Source organism: Xenopus laevis, chromosome 7S (genome assembly GCF_017654675.1).
Source record: "Xenopus laevis strain J_2021 chromosome 7S, Xenopus_laevis_v10.1, whole genome shotgun sequence".
Classification (NCBI taxonomy): Eukaryota; Metazoa; Chordata; class Amphibia; order Anura; family Pipidae; genus Xenopus; species Xenopus laevis.
This window is the reverse complement of record NC_054384.1, coordinates 95,044,995-95,069,366: the sequence shown is the minus strand read 5'-3', so window position 1 is coordinate 95,069,366 and position 24,372 is coordinate 95,044,995. Positions and strand designations below refer to the sequence as shown.

General features: G+C 38.4%; 1 protein-coding gene across 2 annotated transcripts in view; it reads left to right on the top strand.

Annotated features, from left to right (window-relative positions):
• The window catches only part of LOC121396543 (carcinoembryonic antigen-related cell adhesion molecule 5-like), a 47,743-nt gene extending 24,470 nt beyond the window's left edge, over positions 1 to 23,273 (top strand). Inside the window, exons 3-9 of one of the 2 annotated variants that reach the window (XM_041571579.1) lie at positions 1,443 to 1,709; positions 3,460 to 3,714; positions 8,126 to 8,249; positions 9,877 to 9,911; positions 17,147 to 17,175; positions 20,321 to 20,464; positions 21,016 to 23,273. In XM_041571579.1, coding sequence (XP_041427513.1) covers positions 1,443 to 1,709; positions 3,460 to 3,714; positions 8,126 to 8,249; positions 9,877 to 9,911; positions 17,147 to 17,175; positions 20,321 to 20,440 — 830 coding nt within the window. In that variant the 3' untranslated portion in view covers positions 20,441 to 20,464; positions 21,016 to 23,273. Of the gene's footprint in view, positions 1 to 1,442; positions 1,710 to 3,459; positions 3,715 to 8,125; positions 8,250 to 9,876; positions 9,912 to 17,146; positions 17,176 to 20,320; positions 20,465 to 21,015 lie in introns of those variants that run through there. The other variant, XM_041571580.1, reaches the window with a different exon arrangement.
• Positions 23,274 to 24,372: the final 1,099 nt, after the last annotated feature.

Sequence of the window (24,372 nt, the reverse complement as noted above, 5' to 3'; positions counted from 1 at the left end):
AAGGAGAGACACTTTCCTGATTTAGAACACGAGTTTTTGGGCAGAACTCCGCGAAACGATGGGCGTGCGAGGAGCTGAGAGGAGATGTAGGCGACTGGTCAGAGGTGCCGAATATAATGTAAGTGATAGAAACAACACAGCTACAAACTACACATAACACGACTGTTAGATGAAGACTCAGCGTGCTGTATTCATATCCGACATTCGTGTTGGATGCATGTAGTTTGTAGCTGCGATGTTTCTATCACTTACATTATATTCGGCACCTCCGACCGGCACGACGCATTGCAGCCATCGCTTTGCGGAGTTCTGCCCTGGCAGATTTGTCCTGTTAAAGGGGATCTAAACCTCCATAAAAGTGTCCCAGTCCCACTATGTCCCTTAGTTTTCTAAAGATGACTAAAAACGTAATTACAGATGCAAAATAATTAACCAATGAGAATGCTGCTCCCTAGCAGTATGGCAGCCGTCTTGATGTTATGTCATTTTGGCTGTAATGAAACATCAGGAGACAAAGGGGATCACCCCGAAACGTTGCAGTGTTTAGATCCCCTCTATATAAAAAAAGGATACTCCCATTTCTGAGAAAAGTTTTCATTATTTTACTTTGTTTAAATAGCACTGTAGTAGAAATAGCCATACACTCACAAACGGTGCCAGATAAACTTCAGCGGGCTAATCAAGAGGCTTTAAAACCCTAGCTGGTCAGTTTGATAGGAGACTGAGAATGACTTTTTGCAGCTTCTGCTTTGAAGCTGAAAATCTGAAAAAGGTGCAGTAAAAAAAGATGTTTTTTTGTGATTTATTCTGCCCCGAATCTCTTCCAAGTTTGAATATGAAAATACTCCATCTAAAACCTGCCTACTCTTTGCACAGTACTTACTTGTAGATTGTATATATCCCAAATTTAGGGTTTGGGATAGACTTTGTAGACAAAAATCTAAAACAAAACCTCACAACACAGTCTGGAGCATGTTAAAAATCTTGAGTTCAGCAATACAGTTTCTGCATCAGCATATCTGTTTCTCTACAACCTATTGAATTTATACATAATGCTTGAACAATAGATACCAGAAACAGGGAATTTAGGTCCAACATCTCCTCTAATGACAATGGACAGAATGGAGACCATTAACAGACTACTGATTTTAATGTCTGTTCACTGAAATTCAGAAGAAGCAGTGGAATTTATAACCCCCGTTCCTCTGAAAGCCATAACCATCTCAAGAGCATTTTCCTTCATTGGCTATCATATTTCATGTATAGCAAGTGACATTTTTGGCATGGAATAAATGTAATCATAATGATTTGTATGCAGAATTATATATCTGACACCTAAACTTGTTTTATTTGCCTTGTTTGTTGTGCAGTTTATAAAATGATCTTTTCCCCAAATCTTTAACCAGTTCTTCCACTGTGACTTTGTGCATTTGTATCTCTAGAACCTGTCACTTCCTCAGTGATCAGCACAAACAATAAGGAACCCCAGGAGAAGGAGAAAGTCACCCTCACATGCAGTGCAAATAATGCTGAAAATATCCTTTGGAGCAAAGATGGTGCCCCTGTCCCTCCCGGACTGATTCTGTCTGCAGATAACAGGACTGTCAGTTTCTCCAGTGTCTCTCGCTCAGATACCGGACAATATCGATGTGAAGCTTTAAATGCCGTCAGTAAGATTATCAGTGATCCCTACACATTAACTGTAAACTGTAAGTAACTACTGTATGGTCTAACATATGAATGTGTAACTGACTCAAATAACTCAAATAAATGTGTAACTAACTGAAATAATAGTAATCATCCATTTTATTTAATAAAGTCAGTGCATTCAGTAGCAAGATTAAAATTTCTAGTAGACATTTATCAACATTCATATTATAGGTTTGTGTGGCCAAATACATACAGTATAAGTGTTATATATTTACAGCTTTTGTCTCAAGTCAAAGTATATGCCAAGGCCCCTGGCAGGTTTAGGGACTTGTCCAGTAACACAGTGATCAGTTTGCGCTCAGTGATGAATAGTGAATTTGCACGTTTTGCCTCCGGCGAATAAATTCTCAAAACTGCTGTATAAATCCGCCGGCGTCCAGTGTTTCGAAAAATTTAGCAGTAGCTAAATTAGCACTAGTTATGAACGATTCTAGAAAAGGCCTATGGAGTCGGTTGATGAGCAGTAAAAATGAGTAGTTCATCAAGTGGAAACACACAAAGGTGTTTAACACCTTAAAGGGATACTTTCATGGGGAAAATGAATCAGGTAATAGTGCTGCTCCAGCAGAATTCTGCACTGAAATCCATTTCTCAAAAGAGCAAACAGATTTTTTATATTCAATTTTGAAATCTGACATGGGGCTAGACATTTTGTCAATTTCCCAGCTGCCCCCAGTCATGTGACTTGTGCCTGCACTTTAGGAGAGAAATGCTTTCTGGCAGGCTGCTGTTTTTCCTTCTCAATGTAACTGAATGTGTCTCAGTGAGACATGGGTTTTTACTATTGAGTGTTGTTCTTAGATCTACCAGGCAGCTGTTATCTTGTGTTAGGGAGCTGCTATCTGGTTACCTTCCCATTGTTCTTTTGTTTGGCTGCTGGGGGGGGGAAAGGGAGGGGGTGACATCACTCCAACTTGCAGTACAGCAGTAAAGAGTGATTGAAGTTTATCAGAGCACAAGTCACATGACTTGGGGCAGCTGGGAAATTTACAATATGTCTAGCCCCATGTCAGATTTCAAAATTGAATATAAAAAAATCTGTTTGCTCTTTTGAGAAATGGATTTAAGTGAAGAATTCTGCTGGAGCAGCACTATTAACTGATTCATTTTGAAAAAAAAAATTTTCCCATGACAGTATCCCTTTAAATTTACCACTTCAGGTGATTAGTGGGAAGGATAGGAAAGACTAATAGAGAACTCCCTGCTGCATGCTATGATCTGCTATTTCTATTGCTTGGACGAAATGACTGGTAGTTAAGGGACTTCTGTGCTGCTTAAACCTGCTGTACACAGTTGTCGAAACTATTAAGAGTTATATATAGTCGCACTTTAACCTTTTCACTCATATCTGTGCTTGTTTATAATGATGGACAAATAAATTTGCCAGACACTAATTTGCGGCGAATTTCCGAGTTTCACTGCAAGCGAATTAATTCATGAAACTGCGTTGGCAATTCACGAAAAATCCGCCACATCAAAAAAATTGATTAGTCAATTAGTCACGCTCATAAAAATTGTCGCTCACCAAAATTATTTGGACGCCCATTGACTTTAATGCATTTGGACCAAATAGTCACACGTATAAAAATTGTCAAAATTGATGCACGTCAATTATTATGGCGCTTATTGACTTCAATGTTTGTCGCACAGATTCACCCATCACTACTTGTTAATGATATATGGGTTATGTGCCTTATTCTGCCTTGTTCCTCCTATGGTTTATGATATGTGGGTCTTGTGTTATTGCAGATGGTCCAGAAAATCTGAAAATGACAGATCCACAACAAGTGACAATTGGAAAATCCTTCTCATTAGAATGTTCTGCTGATTCTGTTCCTGCACCAGCCTACCTGTGGAAATTCAATGGGACTAACTTAGACTTACAAAATAACATATTGCACATCCACCAGGCCACATATGAGAATGCAGGAAATTATACGTGTATAGTGACTAATTCAGTGATAAAGCTCTCGCAGGAAACCTCTGTATATGTGACTGTGAATGGTAAGTTCTGATACTTGTCACTGTCCCTCTGTAAATATACATCAGATATACAGAAAGGAAACGCAGGCTTCAGCTTATATTTGCAAGATGTAAAAAAGTACTCCAACTCAGACCTGCCAAGTTCATGTACAAGTGTATGGCAGGTGACCTGTTGACATTTTGAAGATATCATGATCTGCGCTGGAACGAAACGTTAAATAATCTGAAGATTTCGTGGTTTCTGGCATCAAATCCAAAAAAATCGCAGGTTTCAGGCAGCAAATCCGAAAAAGTAGCAGTTTTCAGTGTCAAATCTGAAAAAATCAGATGATTCAGATTTTTTCCTTAGTCTTTTCCCGCACAAGAAATTTTCATTAATATTTCTTGATAAATAGGGGGAAAAAGTCTGTGCTGATTTGGTCTGGGTGGTTTTCAGAAAATAGTAAGAAAATTCAGAAAATGTTAATGATCCCTAAACGTATTGGAAATGCATTAAGAAAAATTAAGTACATTAAGGGGCAGATTTATCAAGGGTCGAATTTTGAGGGTTAAAAAACCCTCGAATTCGACCCTCGAAGTAAAATCCTTCAAATATCGAATTCGAAGGATTTACCACAAAAGCTTTGATCGAACGATCGAATAAAAATCGAAATTTGAATTTTTTTCCATTTGAATTATTCCCCCGAGTTTAGTAAATCTGCCAGAGTGTTTGTTTATAAGCATTTACATTTGCGTTTTTCGACCATTAAGGGCCCTTACACATGGGCAGTAGTAAGTGTGTTATTTCAAATGAATTTCAATTTGACAAAAGTTACATTTTGCACACAGCGAAAGGATGAGCCACCCCCCCTCCGCCCCCTGTGCAGACATGGTCCGGAGTGGGGACGGCACACAGAACTGGCCCCCCTAAATGTCAACCTGGAGTTTGTTTAATCGCTCACTCCCTCAGCCAGCTTTCTCTAGAGTTGAAAGGAATTAGGGAATTTGGGACCTGGGGTTTTCCAGATAAAGTATCATTCTGTAATTTGGATCTTCATACCTTAAGAAGGTTATTTACTAAAATCCGTAAATTTCTCATTGTTTTAGTAAAACCACTTTGACTAAACTCCCATTCACATTTTACCTATTTATCAATAAAGTAACTTGGAAAACTCTTGTATCGATAAATTCGTTAAAAAAAACCAAATTGTGCGTTCTTTTTGGATTTGACGCCGAAGACTCCGATTTTTTTGGATTATCGTCCGAAACCCATGAATTATTAGGGTAATTGTATAAAACCCAGTGCAGATCAGGATATCTTCATTGTAAGCGAGACATTGACTTCTATATGACCTTGGTCTGTTTAAGACTTTTTTATTCGGACTTCAGCAGCCTGGGTTTAATAAATCACAAACAAATCAAGGGTTTTTTTTTCCTCTGAAAAAAATGTGTTTTTCCCTTTGAAACTCCAACCAGAAAAAAAATTGACTAATAAATACTATAGTAAAATAGGCTGGTTTTATTTCCAACAAGGATTAATTACAGTATAGCTTTGTTGGGATCAAGTACAAGGTACTGTTTTATTATTACAGAAATATAGGAAATTGTAATTTGGAACTTTCTGGATAACAGGTTTCCAGATAACTGATCCCATACCTGCCCACATTAAAAACATATAAGAATATAGCAAGTTGCATTGTAAATAATGAAATGGATAGTCCCTTATCCTTCGGTGTATCTTAGGGAACTGATACTAGGTCCCCACATGATAGGGTTGCACATTTCACTTAATTCTCAGAAAAATAAATTGTCAGTAGCAGGAGAAATTATATTCTCTAACTGCCATTTTGGTTCCGTTATATAGAAGGAGAATAATGGGAAATTTGAAGAACAGAGACCTTTGAAGACATAAAGAGATTTCATTTAAAGGAGACATTTTGGGGGTTATTTATGAAAGTCCAAATTTATCTCAATATTTTCTGCTACAAACTCTGAATACATCCGCTCGGGTTTTTTACACTTATTTTGCCATAAAAAATTTGATTTTCACGATTTTTTCCGATTTTTTCATCCTATTTTGCGATTTTTTTCCGATTTTTTCATCCGGTTTTTCACGATTTTTTGGAATTTTCACACGAAAACTTCGCGGTATGGCACGAAACCCAGCGCACATCAAAAAATCATTGGGACTTCTCCCATTGACTCATACGCAATCGCAACAAGTCTGAGGTGCCGGATTTTGAGATTCAGATTTTTCCATCCTCTGGGTTTAATAAATTCTGAAAAATTCGTGATTTTTTAAAAGTCTGATTTTATAAAAAAAAAAAATCATGAATTTTTCCTGAGTTTTGCATTCAGAGTTTAGTAAATAACCCCTTGGTGTAAAAAAAACAGTGCATTAAATATAAAAGGAATATGCTTTAAAAAGTAGTGTTTTAGGCTGATTTATTGAATATTTCTGCATAAACCTTAATAATCCCTCCCTTTTCTTCCACTTCCTGCTCCTTGAATTGTCTGGCTGTGCAGGGGAGCCGACGGCACTCAGTTCTCTGCACTGTATTATAGGAACCAATCAGCAGCTAGGCTGACCTGATAGGGAACTGAAGCCTGCCTTTGCTTGTGTGACTGCAGGACTGTGATTGGCTGTCCCCCTCCTACTCTGCTTCTGGCAGGGACCGTTATGACACACCCACCCCTCATTTGAAACTCGGACATTGACCAGAGAACATTTATGGGGAGTTCAACCAATGGGGCAATTTTTGAAGGCAAAATGAATTTTCAGCCAAAAGTAAAATCAACACCATATATCAGGGGTGTCCAAACTTTTTGCAATGAGGGCCAGATTTGGCGAGGTGAAAATGTGTGGGGGCCGACCATTCAGTCTGACATTCTTTCAACCATTAGGTATGAAGATGCAATTTACAGAAAGATCCCTTATCTGGAAACCCCGTTACCGAGCATCCTTTATAGCAGGTCCCATACCTGTATTCTGAATGCACTGTAGCACTTTGCAACTTTTCTGTAAATTAAGCACATTGATTGCACATATATGTTGTCAAGTGAAGTGAACTTTCCGCACTATAAATCATTTTCTTGTCCCTCCTTATTTTTTAATTTTTTTTTATTTTTTCCCCTTTTCCCTTTTTTTCTGGTTTTTTTTTTTCATCTACTGTATATACTTGTTTAAAACTTTTATTGTTTTCTCATTGAGGCTATATTTTATTTTCTTATTCCTTTCATTTCTATATTCTATTTTTCTGACCTTAGAATGATATTCGGTGAGACCCAGTCTAATGTCCGTTCAGAAGGGAGCCCTCCGATTAATTTGATTATATTTTTTGATTTATATTTTTCGATTTATTATTTGATTGATATGTTGAAGCATATTTTATAAACATTTTGCCTGGGGGGATGAGTGGGTGACCATGCTCATGTGCATTCACAAGAAACATTAGAAGGCACATGGGTGGAATCGCAGCCTCCTGTCAGAACTAGCGCCTTATCCAGTGATGTCATGAATGTACGATTACATCATTGCGTGCAGCAGTTGCGGCAAGAAGATAGACAGCACTGCTCATCGACCGACTCCTGGCTCGGGCTGGCTAGTTGCATGCCAATTTTTATCCGGGTCTGCCCTTGAATGGGCGAATCCTTGTTTAAGGCTGCAGGCCAGTCTTAAAGTGAAAACGTGCCGCAATTGGCCCGCAGGCCGGAGTTTGGACATGTCTGCCATATATTATACATAATTGCCTACAAAATTAGGGGGTTTCATTTATCCTATATGTATCCTTTAAGGTCTAAGACTGTAGATTTAACATGTTACGGTTCAGCAAACCTCCCAGCATTGTTGACTTTATCCATTCTTCACTTGGGCTAGGTCTAACCACATTTAGGGGCCGATTCACTATGGGTCGAATATCGAGGGTTAATTAACCCTCGATATTCGACTAGGAATTAAAATCGAAGTCGAAGGATTTAACGCAGATAGTTCGATCGAAAGATCGAAGGATAATTCCTTCGATTCAAAGGATTTTAATCCAACGATCGAAGGAATATCCTTCGATCAAAAAAAGTTAGCCAAGCCTATGGGGACCTTCCCCATAGGTTAACATTGACTTCGGTAGCTTTTAGATGGCGAACTAGGGGGTCGAAGTTTTTTTTTAATGGTCGAATAGTCAAACGATCCATTCGATGGTCAAAGTAGCCCAATATAAACTTCGAAATTCGAAGTTTTTTACCTTCGAATCCTTCACTCGAAGTTAGTGAATCGGCCCCTTATGTTCCACTAAACCAAGCCTTTCTTTATTTCCGTCATACGAACATTCTCTGGTAAGCACCATCATTTTCTTTTGCAAGATTCTGGGCTGTCCCACCAAAATAGGTATAAATAGACGCTTGGGAGTAATAATATTGTTATACAGATGTTTCAAAATGCAATATTTTGTTCTTTCAGAGAATGATCCTAATGACATTCCCATTGGAACTGGGTCAATCGTTGGCATTGTGATTGCTGTTATACTTGTCGTTGCTCTTGTCACTGCATTATTCTTACTGCTGGGCATAAGAAGACGTCACAGGTATGTTCTACCTACACATTAAACACACAAAAAACTCCATTACACCTATGTTTCATTTCCTCTCTGCTCTTCTCCTTTTTCCATGACACCTTAGGGTTTCTCAGCCGCAGAAGGAAAAACGTCCAGGGCAAAGTTTTTTTATTTTTTTTAAATATTGCATCTCGCTTTTTGAAAAATGTAGAGATGAAAAATGCACTAAATGAAAAAGGTGGTTTAATTGACCTGACAACCCCAATCCTGGAAATAATTAAAAATAACAAAAATTATGATCAGTTGTAAATTGTCTTAGAATCCTGCGGTCTACAATAACAAACACATGAATGTAAGGGGAACGACCCACTATCATAAAAGATGAATGAATATTCATGAGTGGTTGGTTGGTCATCCCTGTTAGTAAAAATATATCAGCCAGGCAGTAGCTTGGCAGAATCATTGTAGAGGACCAGAATAAATAAATAAAAACAAGAATAACTATTAAAATAAAGCTGTACAGCCATTCTGTTGTATTTGTTTGCTGGGGTCAGTGACCCTGACAACCAATAGCATTTTCAGTTGCAATCTGAAAAGACACAGGACAGGAAGGTTAATACAAGAGAAACCATACAAAACCATTGCAAATAAATAATATAGACCAGTTAAAGTATTGTTTAGTGTAGGTCAACCTATAATATGCTAAAAGTTGAACTACCCCTTTAAGGAACTATCCATTTATTAAATGGCCCCAGCTTTTCTGTATTATCTAGGGCTTTATTCTTTAGTAGTTCCTGTAGCAGATTTAGAAACGAAGGTACAGGTATGGGACCTATTATCCTGAAACCCATTATCAAGAAAGCTCAAATTACAAAAAGGTTGTCTCCCATAGACTCCATTTTATCCAAATAATCCAAATAAATTAAATTTTAAAAAATGATTTCCTTTTTCTCTGTAATAATAACAAAAAGTACCTTGTACTTGATCCAAACTAAGATATAATTAATCTTTATTGGCGGCAAAACCAACCCATTTGATTTATTTAATGTTAAAATGATTTTCTAGTAGACTTAAGGTATGAAGATCCAAATTACAGAAAGATCCATTATCCTGAAAAGCCCCAGGTCCCGAGCATTCTGAATAACAGATCCCATACCTGTAGTAAACTTCACCAGTTTAGTAACCCATAACAAGCAATCAGAGCTTTGCTTTCATTTCCTAAATTGAGTTAAAGGAACAATAACACAAAAGATGAAAGTCTTTTAAAGTAATGAAATATAATGTACTGTTGTGCTGCACTATTAAAACGGAAACAATAGTTTATATAAAGAAGCTGCTGTGTATCCTGTGCTTGAATGGCTGCCCCCATGGCTACACAGCAGCTTGTTTATATAAACTATAGTAGAGTTTCTGAAGCAAACTCACCAGTTTTACCAGAGCAGGCAAACACTACATTATATTGCCATTCCTTTCAGAAACTTTCAGTTTTTGGTATTAGTGTTCCTTTAAGCTCATCCAAACTAAGGTCTGATTGGTTGCTACACGAAACTGCACTTGTGCAGTTTATTACAATTTATTATAACTGTCTTCAGCCTTCTTTGATTTTTCTTTTCTACACTGCAAACAGTATGGTCAGTGTTCCGGTCTTTCTTTACAGCTCCTCCAAGAAAGATAAGAAATCTACCGAGAATGGTAAGAAAAGTTTTCCACGTTAAATTTTCTCTAAGGGTAGTTATTTATCAAAATCCAAATTTATCTCACTATTTTTGGAAAGCCACTCCGACTCAATCCACATGGACTCCCCCCCCCCCCATTTATCATTACATTTTCCTGAAACATATTTGTGCGCAAAAAGTCTCAATAAGATCGTAAAAAAATTTGAATCCGTGACTTTTTAGGATTTGACGCCTGAATACCGCAACTTTTTTTGGAAACCCAACACATCGCTTTGCTTATCGCCGGCGATTTTTCATTTTAGCCAGTGCAAGAGTGAGGGAAGGCGTTCGAGGAGATTGGTCGCCGCAAAGACGAGGTGATTTGTTGCTAGGCGACTAAATCTCCCTGAAACGCTCAGTGTGACCTTACCCTATGTAACAGGATTTCCTTTAGGTCAGATTTACTTTAGGCCTTTAATGCTCAACTGGCTTTCAACTCAGTTTCAAGGACAAGGAATGGCCAAATAAATCACAAAGTAGCAAAATGCTACTTTTCAGTTAAAACAACACCAGATTATAATGTAATACTGGTGTCCACACTTGGGCAAAATCGAGCTTCAATTTGAACTGTGCAAGTTTTTCGAATTGACATTTGAAACGTACGACTTTTTTGGAGTTGTCCAAAAAACTTGAGTTACTTGGATTATCGGACAAAAAACAGCGTTAAAAGCCAGAAACTTTAGAGAACCATGAATGCATAAACCATGTTCCAATTGTAAATGGGATCATCTGCCATTGACTTTTACTTGGTTTTAACTGGAGTATTTTTGGATTAACATTTTTAGCAGCTTTGGAGCATGATAAATCTCAAAACATGTTAGGGTTTTTTTCCCCCTTTAAAAACCATAAAAAATTGAGGTTTAATAAATAGGCCACACAGTATTATGTCATTCATCAGTATAAAGCTATGGAAATATAAGGGTTTTTAACACCTACAGTGGGAAATTGCCTTTTGTATAAAGATGGTATGAAATACACTTACTATTGTAGGGGGAAGGAAGATAGTGGGGCATGTTCACAGACAAATAAAGCTTTATTTTTTATTTAATATGCAAATGAACTATATATGATAGAAAAGCAAGAGGTGTTTAATTGGTGAGAAAATGCAATGGAGGATCTATACGTTCTGCCTAGAAACAATAACTCACATTGTAATTGTGACAGTAAGACCCACTTTCATTACCCTTCTAAATGTGACTATTATATGATTCCACACTATCTTATTAACAACTGCAAGTGCAAAATGCAATTTTAGACACAATTCAACATGCTTTTTATCCTGAAAAAAGTACCATAATTCCGGCGTAATCGTATTTGAGCCGAATTCGAATTTGTAATACACTTTAAAAAGCCCTTGGCCTGCCCCCAATTCGCTCAGAACTTACCCCTTTTGCGTCACGATGCGTGGCTCTTCCCCTTTTAGCATCACGGACCGCCTCCTTTTGTGCCTGCCCCCCCCCAACGGCTGGTAATTTTTTTCAGAAAAGGTGGCAACCCTAGCCCCATGAGGCCCGAATTCAAATACATTTTGAATAAATACTGGTAAAATAAGTCTCCAGACATCTTTGGGACTTGAAAAATAATTTGCTGTGGGGCCCAGTAATATCTAGTTACAGCACTGGTTGGCACACTTGCATGTTGTTCATCCAAACAAACTCACAGGCATAAAGGTGATTATTTTTTCAATTTCACATTTGTTAAAAATATTGTAAAGGGAAGCCCTGTGCACACTGCTAACCCCTGGTTGCCGGGGGTGGCAAAAATGCCGCTCCTGGTAACTTTAAGAGCCGGATTTCCGGTTTTTAAACTGGAAATTCGGCTTTTCTATCGCAGAGAGCAAACTTTTCGCTCTCTGCGCTAGCGATGCGCCCCTCCCCGGACCCCCGGCGGCAATTTCAAGGTAAGCACCATGGTTGGGGGGGCGGCTTAACAGGCTGGAGCGTGCCTGGCTGCAGGCTATAGCAACATTATCCTTACCCACATATTGACCACATATGGCTGCCTATGTACTGTATTTATCATTCTGTTTATCAGCCGGAATGAGCAGAACAGCTAGAGGGAAAGAGGTACTACGGCTTCTTCCTCATGTCCCTATTAGGGTTGGCACCTGTTCAGCATTGACCTGGACAGCCGGTTTTCAGAAGGGTTGCCCAGTTTTCGGAAAACCAGGCAGAAATGACTAATAATGGAACTTTTATGTAAATTTTAGACATGCTAAGAGAAGCGCCCAAATTAAGTTTACATAAACTTTGTTTTGATCACATTTATGCGTATGTGGTCATTTTAGGCACAGATGAACTGTACGTTGTGCCTTTCTAAAAAGATAATAAAGGGTGCCGGTCTAGTTACCTATAGCAACCAATCAGCAGGAAACATTTACAGGTCACCTGTTAAAAAGCCAATATCTTATGGTTGCAATAGGACAAGACACCTGGACAAGCTTTGTTCCTTTTTATGAAATAAGGGGGTTACGTTCTTTAAACCTTTGCACATGAATATGCATAGATGTGCAGATAAAGGGGCAGATTCCCTAAAGGGAGGAGTGGCTAACGCTAGCGTCAATTCGCTAGCGTCACCGCCTGCAGGGACTTCACAGATTTCCTAACAGTCGCAGGCGTCACTTCGCTAGCAAAGGAGATAGACGCTACCATTGCTTTCCACTCTAACGCCAGGCGAGTTTTCCCTCTGGCAAGTCCCAAAAAACAATGGTGTATTTTCCTTTTTAAGATTCTTATTACCATACTGATCCATGGACCTGTTGGGAAACTCTTGACTTATAATGTTTTTTCTTTTCTTTTAGCTCTCCATTTATTCTTGTTTTTTAACCATGGAGAGCTCAAAAGATTTATCAGAATAGCTCAATTTCAGTTTATCTAGAGGTGCTTATGTTTCAGCCATCTTGGAATCCCGTTTGTTCACCTTGGGGAAAGTGATCAGCAAATTGATTCAATATGTTTTCAGATTTGCCTAATTCCTTGTAAATAACTTGTAAATTGTTTTGGTCAAAAAAAAAAAATTCTCATTTCCAGGTTTGAAAAAAGAACATAAAAGAAACATGGGGACAAATTCACTAACCTCCGAAAATTCGCTAGCGACGGCTTCGCTCACAGCACAACACTTCGCCAGGCATAGATTTGCCAGGACAACGCTAATTCACTATAATCCAAAATTGCATCCAGGGCAGCGAATGATGGCGAAGTTGCGCTAGCGTTACTGCTCCAAAAGAAGCGAAGTTGCGCTAGCGTTGCCTAATTTGCATACGGTGGGAAGTTAAAGTTCAATTGACTTATATGTTGCAGCAAATACATTACACTACACAAGCCCGGGAAACCTTAATATAATAAAATAGAGTTGTTATATTGCCCTACACATGAGCCCAGTGTATAGTTTATGTGTCATATGTTAGGAAATGTAGGGGGGAGCTGGTTACCCCAAAAAAATGTTAGGCTCTTTTTCAGCCTATCACCCTGAAAAAGGAAAAGACGCTCGCATTTTTTGGTTCTTAGAAATATTTTCAACTTGATTTTTTTAGGAACTCCTATCTAATCTATTGCACTTCACCTGGTTTGAGGTGGTGCAAGAGGTAAAATTCAGTAAAATCCCCATTTTAGTGAATTTGCGTAGTTATATCTTTTCACCAGAGTGCAAATTCGCCAGGCATTAGGAGCGAAGTAACGCTAGAGTCTACTTCGATAGCGAAGTTACACCAGCGACCGTTTTCGCCCGGGTTAGTCACTTCGCCCTTTAGTAAATTTGCCCCATGGCCTACTAGACCATAATCCCAAATTTTCTAACTATTTATTGAAAACCACTCCGAATAAATCAATATTCCCCCCATCTATCAATACATTTTCACGAAAATTTCCTGTGCAGGAAAATATAAAATCATGAAGAAAATCAGAATCCAGTATTTCTTTGGATTTGATGCCTGAAAAGTCTGAATTTTTCAGATTATCGCCCAAAATCTGCAGATTATTGTACGAAACCCAGCTCAGATCAGAATATCTTCAAAATGTCAACGGGACATCTGCCATTGACTTCTACCTGAACTTGGCAGGTCTGAGTTGGAGTACTTTTTTATTTACATTTTTAACACCATCAGAGTTAAATAAATCTTGAAAAAAATCGTTTTTTTCCATCTACAAAATTGTGTTTTTCCCTTAAAAAGTCAGACCTGAAAAAATGGGACTGTAATAAATAACCCCCTTAGTGTTTGAATTACTAAATTAGGCCTTAAAACTCTGAACCTATTTTAGTTTTATTGCAGGCGAAAAGTGTAGTGTGTATAAAATATATATCTAAACAAATTTCACATAGGTGTCCAAATTAATTTTTGGTTACTTTTTGAATATATTATATTGAATTATGTCAGCCAGTTCATGGTGCATCAGAAGTTGAGGAAGTGAAGAGGAGCCCCAACTATTCTTCACATCCTGATGTTCTGATCATGTGTTTGGGTGGGCTGGCTATGTGGCCTCTTATATGCTTTCTGTATTTTCACTCCATGGGCTGATGGGGTGGAGAGGGTATGTGGTTGGCTTGGGTATAGCCACATTACCCATGAAATAAGATTGAGCAATTTATATAGTGTCAAAATAGTTTCAGTGCAGTTGAAAATACACATGTGATTCAGTACTGGACTGGAGAATTCTTTAATGTAACTGAAGTTCCATAACTTTTAAAGCAAATCAGCTTCAAAAATAGATTTCCCCAGCACCAAAAAATGTAGCCCTGTCTCTCGCAAGCTCTTTACATTTAATTCAAGCCACTTTAGATTCCTGTACTCTAAATCAGAAAATTCCTTGCAATCCATTCTTGAGTGTCTGTAGATACAATCTGATTGGTCTGTGAGGAATATAATTAAATGTCAGTTACCATGAGACTCTGAAGCCACAGTCTCACGTCTGCAAAGTCTTTGGATGGCTAAACATTGTTTTGTGGGGTTTATAAGTGCTACACAGTGAAATAGATTTTTAAAGGAGAAGGAAAGCTAGCAAAGCAGTTTATTGCCAAAAGATTAGCCACAATAGTGGAAGCTATAGCACTATTTATTCTGTAGAATGCTTTACCATACCTGAGTAAACAACACTTGAAGCATCACTCTTTTGTTTAGGATAGCAGCTGCCATATTTTCTTGATGTGACATCACTTCCTGCCTGAATCTCTCCCTGCTCATAGCTCTGGGCTCAGATTACAGCAGGGACGGGAGGAGGAAGGGAGAGAGGAGCAAACTGAGCATGCTCAAGCCCTGCCCTGGAAATTTAAGCTGAAAACAGGAAGTCTGATACAGAAGTTCATGTATACACAATAGAAGGAAAGAATGTGGTGTTTCTTTTGACAGAGGACTCAGAGCAGCATTACTTTGAGGGTTTACTAGTGTATTTATTTACTGGTGTAATATTTTTCCTCTGTTTACCAAAGTGTTCTTCAAAATTTCCCTGACAATAAGCATTGGCACATGAAATGTTCTAACCAGCTCAAAGCTGTAGATGTATATTATGCATTATATTATTTAGATATATGTATTTTAAAAAGTAAACCATGGGGTCCATGCTAGCCTTATACAAAAAGGTTCCAGTGACGGTGCAATTTGAATACGTGTGTAGAAAACTCACGGGTGTTTAGGCCGGAGTCAGATTGTAAATAATTTAAAATCTTACATTTTATTCTCCATAAATAAGAACCAAGGCCTCAGTTCTTAATTATAGAAAATAAAATGTAAGCTTTTTAATTTCTTACAATCTGACTTTGGCTTTACTACTGTTGTGGGTCCAGGCCTGTGCCAGCCTCCTTTGATGTTTTCTGGTGTCTGCTCCCTTTGCTGAAGGTCTGGGGCGTGTGCTCCCGGGCCCACCGTGTACAGGGGTAAACTCAAACAACGCATTTAAATACAGCAAATACTGGTTACTACTATTTTCGTATAGTTCACAGGGTGGACACTCAGGGATACATGTAGTAGTTATCCTTCAATGTGCTTTCTGGATTCCTGTTGAAGTGAAGGAGAAATGCTTTATTGGTGACATTCGGGAAAGCCAAAGTGAGTGTTTTCTGAGAGTACTGAGTTCAAAATGCCTAGCATGCTATAGGTCTTAGCCTCACCCGAGCTGCCATTGTCTTAGGCTATCTGTTCACAAGGTTCCTTAATACTTCTCATATCCCTTGTATTGTGTTATAAGTGTGAGCAGGCAGCAGGGGCCAATGTAGACCTTTGTGTGTCTAGCTTAATTAAACTTTCATCCCTAATGTTAAATGAATGAAGAGATAAAAAGTGAAATTGAGTGCATTATTTCTTAAAATGGGATTCTTGAATACAGGTATGGGATCCATTATCCAGAAAACTTGGATTTATGGGAGGCCCATCTCATTACAGTACATTAGCTTGTACGTGATCCAAACTAAGATATATTTAATTATTACATGAGGCAAAACAATCCTATTGGGTTTAATTGATGTTTACATAATTTTTAACAGACTTAATATATGGAAATCAAAAGTACAGAAAGATCCCTGATCTGGAAAACGCCATGTTTTCTGCATTCTGGAGATCAGGTCCAATACCTGTACACTTGGGGGTTATTTACTAAACTCTGAATGCAAAAATCATGAAAAATCTTTGATTTTTTTTTTTGTTATAAAATCTGACTTTTAAAAAATCACACATTTTTCAGAATTTATGAAACCCTGAGGATGGAAAAGTCTGAAAATCCGGCATCTCAGACCTGTCAAGGTTGCATATAAGTTAATGGGAGAAGTCCCAATGATTTTTTGATGTGCGCTGGGTTTCGTGCAATACCCAGAAGTTTTTGGGTAAAAATTCGGGGAAAAAACGTGAAATTCATGAAAATCGGATCAAAAAATCTGAAAAAAACCCGCAAAAATCAGATTTTTCCCGCAAAGCAAATTTTTGGGAAAATGTAATAATAAATAAGTGTAAAAAACCTGAGCGGATTTGATCGGAGTTTGAAGCAGAAAATATTGAGATGAATTCGGACTTTGATAAATAACCCCCTTGGTGATATATTAATAATTAAGAATAATAAGAATAAATGGATAATGCATATGCATCTTGTACAATGATCTTCCGTTGGAATTCAAGAGACACTTCAGTGAAGGCGATAATGCACTGAAGGCATTTTTTTTTTGACAGTGATAGCCTGCCAATCATTACTATTATATATATATCTTAACAATGTTCTCTTCTCTCTCCCTCAGGTCATACGAGCGCACAAGGAATTGAGATGGTAAGTACAACACAGAGAGAGCGCAACCATTAAAAAACCTCTTCAGAGATATACAAGGTGCCAGGGTAAGAACTGTCTTATTGAACTTAAAAAAAAAGCTTCAGATTTGACATAGATATATCCTGTTTTTTGTAAATCCGTCTTTCTATAGGATTTTCAATTTAGGTCATTTGGAATGAGCTACTTTGAGTATATTAAGAAGAGAGCATAAATTTGAGTGAGTTTTTAATGATTGCTGGAAAGGATGGTGAATTACAAATGGATGAGGTTTGTTTTATTCTTGGCAGCACTGTAAATTTCCAGGTGGGAATAAATACCAAACAATTCAATAAAAGCAAGCCAATAAAATCCCAGGTATAAATTAACTCTTATCCTATGATTGATTTTAAAGCACTGCAATAATGTTTTGGAAAGCCTGATAGATAGTTCCAGGATGTATGAAGATGTTACAGGGCAAAGGCAAAAATGATGGGGATGAAAAATTGTGAGTGGTCTATTGGAATTAATGTGAGAATGTGCCTCTTATTGGAAGTTGAAGACAAGGTTGATGTCCATTTAATTTCATAGCTACATAGTTAAATCAGGTTGAAAGTCCCTCAAGTTTAACTCCTCCAAATGAAACTCAGCATCCATACACACACCCCTCCATACACTCACATAAATTATATATATATATATACCCATATCTATACTAACTATAGAGTTTAGAAGCACAATAGGCTTTGATGTTATGTCTGTCCAAGAAATCATCCAAGCCAAAATCATTAACTGAATCAGCCATCACAACATCACCCGGCAGTGCATTCCACAACCTCACTGTCCTCACTGTGAAGAACTCCCTACGTTGCTTCAAAACAACCCCAACCTTGACAGTCTACCCTCATAATTTAGATCTTCCCTTCCTCTAACCAGTTTAGTTGCACTTAGTCTCTGCACTCTCTCCAGCTCATTTATATCCCTCTTAAGGACTGGAGTCCAAAACTGCATACTCCAGATGAGGCCTCACCAGGGACCTATAAAGAAGCATAATTATGTTTTCATCCCTTGAGTTAATGCCCTTTTTTATGCAAGACAGAACTTTATTTGCTTTAGTAGCCACAGAATGACACTGCCCAGAATACAAAAACCCTATATCCTTCTCATTAAAGGAAACTCCCAACACACTGCCATTTAGTGTATAACTTGCATTTATATTATTTTTGCCAAAGTGCATAACCTGCATTTATCAACATTGAACCTCATTTTTCAGTTTTCTGCCCAGTTTTCCAACTTAGACAAATCACTCTGTAAAGTGGCAGCATCCTGCATGGAACCTATAGTTCTGCACAATTTAGTATCATCTGCAAAAATAGAAACAGTACTTTCAATGCCCACCTCCAGGTCATTAATAAACAAGTTGAAAAGCAAGGGACCTAGTACAGAGCCCTGCGGTACTCCACTAACACTGGTCCAATTAGAAAATGTTCCATTTACCACCACTCTTTGTAGTCTATATTTTAGCCAGTTCTCTATCCAGGTAAAAATACTATGTTTCAGATCAACATTTCTCAATTTAACCAGTAACGTTCTGTGTGGCACTGTATCAAATGCTTTAGCAAAGTCTAAGTAAATCACACCCACTTGCAGCCCAGAATCAAGGTCCCTGCTTACCTTCTCATAAAAAGAAATTAAGTTAAGTTAAGTCTTGCAAGCTCTTTTACGCATAAAACCATGCTGGCACAAACTCATATTATTATGAGTTGCTATGAAGTCCAGTATCTTATACTATATTAACCCTTCGAAAGTTTTCCTACCGCTGATGTCAGACTAACTGGCCTATAGTTTTGAGGCTGAGAACAGAATCCCTTTTTGAATAAAGGCACCACATTAACATCTTGCCAGTCTCTTGGCTCCATGCCATACCTCCACGAATCCTGAAAAATTAGGTAAAGAGGTTTGGCAATCACAGAGCTAAGCTCGCTAAGTAATATGGGTGAATACCATCCAGCCCTGGTCATTTGTTTATCTTAACATGTTCTAGTCTCTTTTGAATTTCCTCGTGTGAACCATGCATTATTCGTTATATTACTAGAATTGGGACTATTAAGAAGAAAACCTTTATTAACTGGTTACTCAGTTGTGTAGACAGATGAAAAAAATCTCAGATTTGTTCTGTTCTCATCAACCAGCTGACCTCCTCTGATATTAAGGGTCAGGCTCTTCCTGCTTCTTTTTTTTTACTATTTACATATTTAAAAAGCAATTTTGGATTCTTTTTACTTCTTGCTGCAATATCCTTTTCCATATTGATTTTAGCTTGTCTTTTTTGCATGATGTATTGGCCTCCTTGTACCTCAAATTGAGCAACCCGCAACGTGATTTGCAATGATATCCCGTCAGTGGCATGTAGTTGCTACATGTCTCTTAGTTATTAAGGTATTGCTGAAATCTATAGAAAGCAGAAATAATAATAATAATAAAGTGGCATAAAAGGGAAAATATACCCCATTTATTAAATGAGCTCATTCAGTTGGGTTTATGAAGAAAAGGTGAGTAAACATGGCCTAAACCTAAAATTATCTGATTCCTTAAGCTGAAAGGAAACCATGTTTTTTTTTCAACTTTGAAATGGGGTTACACAAAACATTTATTTTTAGACATTCAGATAGTGTTTACTCAACTTTTTAACCTAATCCCAGCTGAGGTCATGTCAAGAAAGACATATGTTTATTTCTTTAAATAATAATCACTATTCTCTTCCATGCTGGGTTGGCACTGGGCAAATGCAGCCTGCAGTAGACTGACTGGTTGCTATGGTTTATATTAGGGTATATAAACAGAATATAATGCTGATCCAAGAGTAGAAGCCTAGCAAGTATAACATGGGATCATGCCCTGGACCTTCAGCAACGGGTGTTCCATCAGCAAAAATTAAATATAGCAGACATATATATATTTCCATCACCAATGCCTATCAGTAGATGCAAAGCAGAATAATATTAAGCCATGGATCTATCTTTCACATCTGTAGAGTGTGGTGAAACATGAGTGAGCTTGCTTACTGTATGACCCATCTATAGATTGGGGTTGTCTACAAGGATGACCAATGCAGAGCTACAGCATAGCACAATGTGATTTAATAACCATTATGCATATCTTCTTCCAGGATGAAGCTGCTTTACAGTACAGCTCCATAGATTTCAGTGCACAACAGGGTCTCCAAAGTAATGATCACATTGTACCTCCATTTGACAACACTGTGTATGCTGAAGTGAGACACCAGTGACTTCCTGCTCTCAGGATTCCATACGTAAGGATACCTGAATTTTCTGATATGTCTCCCGGGGGTCTGATAACGGCTATTCATCATTACAGGGATTGGACATAAACAAGACATATCTGGGGCGGGTTTGGAGAAGACCCAAGCACAATAGTTTCTGGAGTACCACTGTGGGAGTATGGTCATTACCATGTACTTTGGTACCTGCAGGCTGGTAACTGTCTCAGGGAGAAGGACAGATGATGCAGCTCAGACTAATCCATGAGCTAATTAATAATGATTCAGGACCCCCAGCAGTGCACTTTTTTACACCTAATTCACATTATCAGTTGGATCTTAGCATCATCTATTACTATTACTTTTGGAATGTTCTAATCACCCTGTACACAATTCAGTATTGAGCAGCAGATTGGGTTGCATTATACAGCAATGTTTGCACATCAGGGATCACACTCCACCCATCTCTGTTAATTACAAGGACTGCAAATACATCTACCTGAAACACTGATTATTTTTCTCTTTCCTGTGCAATGGGATTCAATCGAAGTCTCAAGATGATGGACCTGTTTGTTTTTATGCAGATGTTATTTCCATGTTGTCAGAGTCACACCAAAGAATTCTGTAGGAAACAAGACCTTCGATTCTTCACTATGGGACCACGGGCTCTTCATTAGCAAAAGACCATTAACAACCCACCCTCAGCCATAACACATTTTAAATAGAAGATATCATATACCAGAAATGTTCATTGTGTTACTCCCTTAATTGCTCCGTTGGGAGTCCTGAAGCTGAAGGCCAGTACATATCTGCCCCAGATGTAACATTTTGTGACATTACTTTGGCATTGGTTCCATCTAATGCAGCAACTATAGGATCATAAAATCCAGTATGTAACCAGTTAACATGTGCTGTATATTGAATTACTCATTATGCTGCTTCTCTTTATTCCTATAAACTTCATTTTAAATAGTACAAATACATCTGGGTGCAGCAGAATGTTATATATTTCACATTTTTGCCTCTTCTGGATTAAGAGGTTAAAGCTATTGTCATGTCTGGAAGCTTCTAGTGATGTATTTCAGACTTCTTTTAAAATGTGAAAGCGTTATCTATTGATTTATTTACTGTTGTCTGCATAGACTGTGCGGCACTACTGGTAGCCAAGAGGAACAGTTCACTCGGTCCTTACAGAGGGCATTGTCCAGTCAGTAGGAGTAGGCCTGCAGCACATAGGTTCTCTGGGCAAAACTAGTACTTTGTTGTTCCCTCCCCTTCCCATCTTAATGGTGTGAGCCTTAGTAATTGGAATAATTTATATGGTGCTGTTTAGTGCGTGTTCTAGTACAGTGCTTTGATGAGTTGATGGGTGCCAGGAGTATTTATTAAGGGGCAGGTGTGCTTCAGATCAATGTAGGCTTGCATTTGCTGTCTTTGGTAATCACTTGTACAGTAAGCGACTATACAGCCTTTAATCAACACAGAAATATAAATATTGATCTCACAGGCAGAAATAGCTCTTAATGTACTCAAGAAGCAAGCCATATTATTACCCATATTAGAATGCACTGACGCTGAGTTCTCCTAAATCTGTTGCATGTATGGAAGCATAGGCAGATGGAGATTTTTGTCTATGAAGGGTCTACAGTACATCAGTCCCCTGTAGTACATATCAGAATCCCTAAAGTTCCACGTGATGCATTGCAGCACCCCAGGAAAGGAACATCACTAAATTGTAGGCTTCAGTCCAGTCTTCTGATAGACTATGGGCCTGTCTGTAGGCAGCATTAATGGGTCCTGCAAAGAGTGAATGCAAAAAGACAACTTAATACTCTGTGTCCTGCACATCTGTTATAGATAGAAATATCTTAGAATTATGTAGTGTGTGACTATGGGGCACAGTATATATATATTGTGGGTATTATTCAGCTATTTTGTGCGGTATTTGTTACCTGCCTGGGAGCAGCCCCTCTTCCATCCTGTACTTCTTGGGGTGGGTTAGGGGGCTGAGACTCTTACTACCAAATTTTTTTAGAAACTTAGGTGTAAAATGAGGATTTGTTTGATTTACTCAACTATAGCCACCTCTAATAAGAATAAAAGCCTTACATTTGTTGGTTTGGGTTGGGTCACCATCATAACCCCCAACTAGACACAAGATGGAGCTACTCTTTAAGGGCTGAAATTGGAAATTAGTATTGTTAGTATTATTTTTATATACTGTTATGGTTGATGGACAGGGTTTAAATAATGTGAAATACATTATGGACCAAATGTATGCAGATTTGTATTTGTAGCCCATAGTGGAAGACTCAATATTGATTGTGCCATCATCTGAGATTGTCTCCAGAAACTTCTATAAAGAGCTGTTTCCTTAAGGTCTTCAGAGAGACGAGACAAACAGGAGGGCATATCTATTTTGTAATGGTTATTAAATGGGAGGTCTATAACATATGGAGGATTTCAGATGGGACATTCCTAAATTAGGTGATTATTGATCTGATGGAATATCACCCCCCCCCCTTCCAAAAATATAAGAGGCAGGTTGTGTGATTGTGACTTGAGTTACAGGGGACTTCTTTGCTTAATGGTATACATTATTTTTTTAAAGGTACCGGTCCCACTGGAGATGTGTAATATATTTTCTCTTAATATCCTTAGTGAATGTGGACCTAGTGTGTACGTTCTTGCCAGTAGTGCCTTCTGACCCCTTTGTTATTCATATGTTTTCTTTGTACCATTCAGTCTCAGTGTGTGCCTGCTTTCTATTGTACAGCACTTTTGGAAAATGTTATTACTGTATAAATACAAATATATACTATTAAACTATTTTTGTCATGTACCTTGTTGCAAAGGAAATGAGAAACAGCCTCTTGTTTATTGTGATGGAGGGTATTATTGTGTTCATTTCCAGATCCAAAATTAATTTTTAATATCTTTTAGTCTAGTAAAGTGTTAACATACATCTTGTGACACATGGGCAGATTCGGGGAGATTTACGACTAATCGCCTTTTCTTCTGTGTGACAATCTCCCTGAACTGCCTTCGTGTGTCTTCCCGTCCGCTATAATGAAAAGTCGCCTGCACTAAAGCACACACAGCTCTTCGTTTTACGAAGTCGCCCGAAGATGCCTCGTGAGGCACTCAGCATACAGCATGACTGCCATCTACTGGTCGCCAGCGTCCCATGTGCAAAAGAGCAAAGCTTGATATTTTATTTAACAATTTGATTGGATCATGGAGGCTGATCACAATCGGAGAAAAGTGTCAGCTATGGCAGGCATAAAGAAAGCAAATTGATATGCTGGCCCTAATTCATATCAAAGGACCAGACCAAATGCTATGAGGTGTGATTTACTAGGGCTGCCATCCCAAGGGCCCCCACACCACTCGGGGTCCTTATGCCTCAACAGGGGCCCCAACCCCAGTTTTGAGCTTCTCCAGGTGTGATACACAACGCTCCCCCCCCCACACATATATTTTATTTGTCCCTGAAAATGGTGGGAGGGGCAGCTTTTTTCATCAGGGAGTGTGAGCATAGGGTATGATACACACAACTCCTGTAGGAAATAAAGCTCTTTAATGCAGCATGGACTTCCACATTACAAGTTTCCTGAGAGTATGGATGGTAGCCAGCCTGTGGATGATGCCAGGGTTGGGTGCTGCTATTATTGGTCACTTGAAAATGTGGGACATCTGTGATGGTTCCAGCCAAGCAGTATCTGTGATCTTCCTTGAGTAAAAGGTAGCCACATTTGTAAGCCAGAAAGAGAACAACTCCTTTCATTAATGCAGAACAGGGTTTGAATCTTTCTGCCAATGACAAAGCCAGCTTCCAGAATGGGCCAATCATGTGACCCCAGGTAGGCCATTATAGGAACCAATGCAGCCCTGAATTACAATAGTTCAAAGCTAATACTGCTTGGCCAATTGGGTGCCAT